The sequence below is a fragment of the Aegilops tauschii genome, chromosome 7, assembly GCF_002575655.3.
Source record: "Aegilops tauschii subsp. strangulata cultivar AL8/78 chromosome 7, Aet v6.0, whole genome shotgun sequence".
Taxonomy (NCBI): domain Eukaryota; kingdom Viridiplantae; phylum Streptophyta; class Magnoliopsida; order Poales; family Poaceae; genus Aegilops; species Aegilops tauschii.
Window position 1 is genome coordinate 123,175,772 of NC_053041.3, and position 6,282 is coordinate 123,182,053.

General features: G+C 46.6%; 1 protein-coding gene across 1 annotated transcript; it reads left to right on the forward strand.

The window, feature by feature from the left end:
• The first annotated feature begins 211 nt into the window (after positions 1 to 211).
• Positions 212 to 946, forward strand: LOC109732628 (uncharacterized). Its single transcript, XM_073503798.1, has one exon. It carries the CDS (start codon positions 212 to 214, stop codon positions 944 to 946), a length of 735 nt encoding a protein of 244 aa, XP_073359899.1.
• Positions 947 to 6,282: the final 5,336 nt, after the last annotated feature.

Genomic DNA, 6,282 nt, shown 5'->3' on the forward strand with positions numbered 1-6,282 from the left:
AGCGCCTGGCTGGAGCTAATCCTTGTGTGGATTAGAACCGCCGGGGGTCCTTGTTTATACGGCGATCGATGCATGCATCGTTGCTTCCGAGCCTATTTCTCGATCCAAAGAGCACACTCTCCATCTTGCTCGCTGTACCTCTAGTACTAGGCTAGTAGTACAATAGTCTTTTTTTTTTGAAGCTACAGTAGTACAATAGTCTAACGTGATGATGGCTCTCTCTTCTCCACCACCTTCTCTTTCCGTGCCTCCTTCCCCACCTCCGGCCACCACCAACTCCCCGCCCCCTGGCCACACTCCGGCCGCCACCATCCCCCCGACCGCCACTCCACCTGTCCTCACCCTCACCACTGACCCCAATGACGAGCTCATCCCCACCGTTGCGCCTTCACCGTCGCCTTTCTTCGACCTGCCCTACGTAAAAGCCGGCCAGGTAGCTCTCCGATGCTTCCTGGGCTGCGGCAACGCCATGGGACTCGAGTTCAAGGACGACTACAGCCGCTACTTGCGCCTCGACATCACCACCCCTGCCCTCCACCTCGCATCGCCCCTCTACGTCGTTTTCGACTTCTCCAACCGCCATCTCGACACCTTCACTGTCGCTGCCATGCTCCAGGCTGTTCTTGGCGGCAGTGCTGCGGATTTCTTCGTTGCCATGTGCTCCCCTCTCATTTTCCGCTTTCATGTTGCTTCCTTGCGCGTCGCTGAGATCATCCTCGACCAATCCAAGGTCCACCACCGCAACTACGCCTTCGCCTTCACTAGAACTCTACCACCCCTTCCACCACCGCCATCCACCCCTGCCTCTTGCATGTCGCTTGCCCATGTACTCCAAATCCCGCCCGACCTGGGGCTCCAGTTTGAAGCTGTGGCCTGGTCACAGTTTCGTTCCCACGTTACCATCGATCCTGGCCGCCAAACTCATGGCTGCCGCATGTACGCGTGAGTCATCCAGTTCCTCTTCGCCCTCAACGCCACTACCACGGCCCTTATCCTTGCTCACCTGTTCGGCGGCTCCTACCACCACTTTAACACCACTGACGACGATGACTCATGCTTCTCCTTCACCGTTGCTTCGCCTGCCGTTGCCAAACTGATAGCCTCCATGGGTGACTACCACAAGAGGGGCATGCTGATCCGCTTCCCCTGGCCTCTGCTAATGGGTGGTGCCCGGCGCCTTCTTCGTGCCGAGGCCATGCCCCCGTCGTTCGGATCCACGACTTCCTTGTCGTCGCCGATCGTCTCTGCATCACTGCCATCAGCGTCAACATCTCTGGATTTGCCTAAGGTGAGATGAAAACGGCCCGGTTTTAGTTTTTTTTACCGTATGCTAAATGCTAGTTGCTTTATCCAGCTCCCACCTCATGTGCACTACACTTACCACTCTCATCCCTTCTGGATTACCTTCCTGCCTATTACTGTCAGGCCTAATGAACTACTAGTTGAGTCAGCCCTAAACCACTGTTTCTCCGTTAAACAAGATTTTCACGCAATCAAGGTTAATGATCTCATTTTCAAATCTGGCATCTCCTCCCGCCCAGTTAAATTTCAAATTCTCAAAATGGGGTCCCTTAACTTTGAAGGGTTTCGTCTTTTCTCTTTTTGACCAGCTAGAAATGGTCGTTGCCCACTCTAGTCGGTTCCTCCTATCTTATATTTCTTTCTCCTTCTCCCCTCTGCCCCCACGACCCGGGTCCATCCTTGGCCCTTTCAGTCATCATCACGGGCCTGTCCATGCACCGATACGACCACCCTTCGCGTCCACGGCCTCGCTGGTTGACTGGTCAGGCCCGCATGCATCGCTAGCCCACCGCATGCACAATGATGATCGTGTGGCGGCTCCCGACGGTCCAAATCCTCCAAAAGATCCGTACGTGCAGTCTGATGCCGCGCATGCGGGCGAGGCTAGCGCAGGAACCCATCTCCCCTCCCCGGTCTCTCTGTCTGTGCCAAATATGGACGCCCCACCTGACCCCCCCCCCCCCCCCCCCGCGTCTAATCCGGGCACCATCGCGTCGCCCCTGTCTCCCCACGCGCCGCCCCTGAGACCGCGTCAGTCAAGAATCTTGCATCGGGAACCCACGACCCCGAGCTGTCACGCGCGCTGCCATGCGCTCCCTCGCCTCTGCCGCACCCCCTCCTACTACTGACCAGCATCTAGCCATAATCATCGCCCATAAACCCTATCTGCAGCCTGAGTCAAGCCCTCCATCACCACGCCTCACCCCCCGTCTTGGCGGTAGGTTGACTTACCCTACCGCTGCAGGTCTTGGCGGTAGGGTCATGTGGGTTTAGGTTTTTACAAGTTTTATTGATTGTTTGTTTTGTCACAAGTTTCACATAGTTTCAAAAATAGCAAAATATGAGCTCACATATTAATAAAGGTTCCACATAGCAGATATCAAACAGTTTACACATAGATTCATAAGTAGGAAATAGCAAATAACAAACTTGTCCACATAGTTTGACAACCCCAACTAACACATAGATTCATAAGACAAGTTTATAGGGCGGGTAAACCTCCTCCCCTCACATGTTAGGCCTGGTCGTGGAGACAGATATGGCAGCGGATCCACCGGTTCAGGCGGAGGCGGAACGCTGGTCGGCATCCGACCGTTCAAGCACTCCCACCTTGCCTTGCCCGCTGGAGTTTTCGCCTCCGCCCTTCCACAGCTGATGATATCGAAAGCCGATGGACTTGGCGACGGCATCCTGGCTCTCTCCTCCGCATTGCTCTCGAAGTAGATCCTCCGGCCCAAATTGTGCAGCTCTGATACGTCTCCAACGTATCTATAATTTTTGATTGTTCCATGCTATTATATATTCTGTTTTGGATGTTTAATGGGCTTATTTATACACTTTTATATTATTTTTGGGACTAACCTATTAACCGGAGGCCCAGCCCAAATTGCAGTTTTTTGCCTATTTTAGAGTTTCGCAGAAAAAGAATATCAAACGGAGTCCAAACGGAATGAAACCTTCGGGAACGTGATTTTTGGAACAAACGTGATCCAGAGGACTTGGAGTGGACGTCAAGTAACAGATGAGGAGGCCACGAGATAGCGGGGTGCGCCTATCCACCCCCCCAGGCGCGCCCTCCACCCTCGTGGGCCCCTCGTGGCTCCACCGACCTACTTCTTCCTCCTATATATACCTACGTACCCCCAAACCATCAGAAGCATCCACGAAAACCTAGTTCCACCGCCGCAACCTTCTGTACCCGTGAGATCCCATCTTGGGGCCTTTTCCGGCATCCTAGCGGAGGGGGCATTGATCACGGAGGGCTTCTACATCAACACCATAGCCTCTCCGATGATGTGTGAGTAGTTTACCTCAGACCTTCGGGTCCATAGTTATTATCTAAGCAGCAATCAATAGGACTTTCCTAATCCTCCCTTCCTTTCAGGAAGAACGTGAAATTCTTTTTCCATTTTTAATACAAACCCTGGAAAGAAAGGGAGTCTAATCCACAGATCTTCAGATGGCTTCTTCTCTCTCTTTGGATCTCAATACAAAGTTCTCCTCGATTCTTTTGGAGATCTATTTGATGTAATCTTCTTTTGCGGTGTGTTTGTCGGGACCGATGAATTGTGGGTTTATGATCACGATTATCGATGAACAATATTTGAATCTCCTCTGAATTCTTTTACGTGTGATTGGTTATCTTTGCAAGTCTCTTTGAATTATCAGTTTGGTTTGGCCTACTAGATTGATCTTTCTTGCAATGGGAGAAGTGCTTAGCTTTGGGTTCAATCTTGTGGTGTCCTTTCCCAGTGACAGCAGGGGCAGCAAGGCACATATTGTATTGTTGCCATCGAGGATAAAAAGATGGGGTTTATATCATATTGCATGAGTTTATCCCTCTACATCATGTCATCATACTTAAAGCATTACTCTGTTCTTATGAACTTAATACTCTAGATGCATGTTGGATAGCAGTCGATGTGTGGAGTAATAGTAGTAGATGCAGAATCATTTCGGTCTACTTGTCACGGACGTGATGCCTATATACATGATCATACCTAGATATTCTCATAACTATGCTCAATTCTATCAATTGCTCGACAGTAATTTGTTCACCCGCCGTAATACTTATGCTATCTTGAGAGAAGCCACTAGTGAAACCTATGGCCCCCGGGTCTATTTTCCATCATATTAATCTTCCAACACTTAGCTATTTCTATTGCCTTTTATTTTACTTTGCATCTTTATTTCTCTTTATCATAAAAATACCAAAAATATTATCTTATCATATCTATCAGATCTCACTCTCGTAAGTGACTGTGAAGGGATTGACAACCCCTTTATCGCGTTGGTTGCGAGGTTCTTATTTGTTTGTGTAGGTGTGTGGGACTCGAGCGTAGCCTAGCTCCTACTGGATTGATACCTTGATTCTCAAAAACTGAGGGAAATACTTACGCTACTTTGCTGCATCACCCTTTCCTCTTCAAGGGAAAACCAACGCAGTGCTCAAGAGGTAGCAAGAAGGATTTCTGGCGCCGTTGCCGGGGAGTCTACGCAAAAGTCAACATACCAAGTACCGATCACAAACCCTTATCCCTCGCATTACATTATTTGCCATTTGCCTCTCATTTTCCTCTCCCCCACTTCACCCTTGCCGTTTTATTCGCCCTCTCTTTCCGTTTGCCTATTTTTCGCCTTCTTTGTCGTCATGGCTAGTCCTTTATCTACTCCTATGTCCCCCGAGTTTGAAGTCCTTCACTTCAAACAAAAGCAAGGAGAAAATTTAAAAGATGCTTCGTATAGATTGATAGAATCCTATCGCAGCTGCACTATAGAGGGAGATTTCAAGGTTTTACTTCGTAATTTTTATGTTGGGCTAACCTTATCCCATAGAGAACTCCTTGATTTTGCCGCCAAAGGGAATTTTATTGAAATTGATCCTAGTTTTGCTTATGAAATTATAGAGGGGATAGTAGGAGTACTTCCCCCACCAAAGGGATTAACTCTCATTCATGGGGGAACCCAAATCTTAGAAAAATTAGGCGAATTGCAAAAATCTCTTGACCCCCTTAAAAATGTTGGAGGGAACCTCAGTCGTATGAATGCTTTGATCACACTTTGCAATAAACAGTTGGATGCTCTAGATCTAAGAATCTCTGAGTATGAAGGGAAACGTAAGGAACCTCCTGGATTCGAGCATAACTCCATTAAAAACATAAATACCAAAGATGGCAATACCTAGATCTATCCGTGTTTTTATGCCTAGCTAGGGGCGTTAAACGATAGCGCTTGTTGGGAGGCAACCCAATTTTATTTTTAGTTTTTTGCTTTTTGCTTCTGTTTAGGAATAAATCTTTGATCTAGCCTCTGGTTATGTTTGTTTTTATGTTTTAATTAGTGTTTGTGCCAAGTTAAACCTATAGGATCTTCTTGGATGATAGTTATTTGATCTTGCTAAACATTCCAGAAACTTTCTGTTGACGAAAACAATTGTTAAAAATCACCAGAACGTGATAAAATATTGATTCCAATTTCAGAAGATCATTAAACAAATTTTCTAGGTCTTCCTATTTTGGTAGAATTTTTGTAGTTCCAGAAGTTTGCGTTAGTTACAGATTACTACAGACTGTTCTGTTTTTGACAGATTCTGTTTTTCGTGTGTTGTTTGCTTATTTTGATGAATCTATGGCTAGTAAAATAGTTTATAAACCATAGAGAAGTTGGAATATAGTAGGTTTAACACCAATATAAATAAATAATGAGTTCAATACGGTACCTTGAAGTGGTGTTTTGTTTTCTTTCGCTAACGGAGCTCACGAGATTTTCTGTTAAGTTTTGTGTTGTGAAGTTTTCAAGTTTTGGGTAAAGATTTGATGGAGTATGGAACAAGGAGTGACAAGAGCCTAAGCTTGGGGATTCCCATGGCACCCAGAGGTAATCCAAGGACACCAAAAAGCCAAAGCTTGGGGATGCCCCGGAAGGCATCCCCTCTTTCGTCCTCATCCATCGGTAAATTTACTTGGAGCTATATTTTTATTCACCACATGATATGTGTTTTGCTTGGAGCGTCTTGTATGATTTGAGTCTTTATTTGTTAGTTTACCACAATCATCCTTGCTGTACACACCTTTTGAGAGAGACACACATGATTCGGAATTTGTTTTAATACTCTATGTGCTTCACTTATATCTTTTGAGCTATATAGTTTTGGCTCTAGTGCTTCACTTATATCTTTTAGAGCACGGCGGTGGTTAAATTTTATAGAAATTATTGAACTCTCATGCTTCACTTATATTATTTTGAGAGTCTTAAACAGCA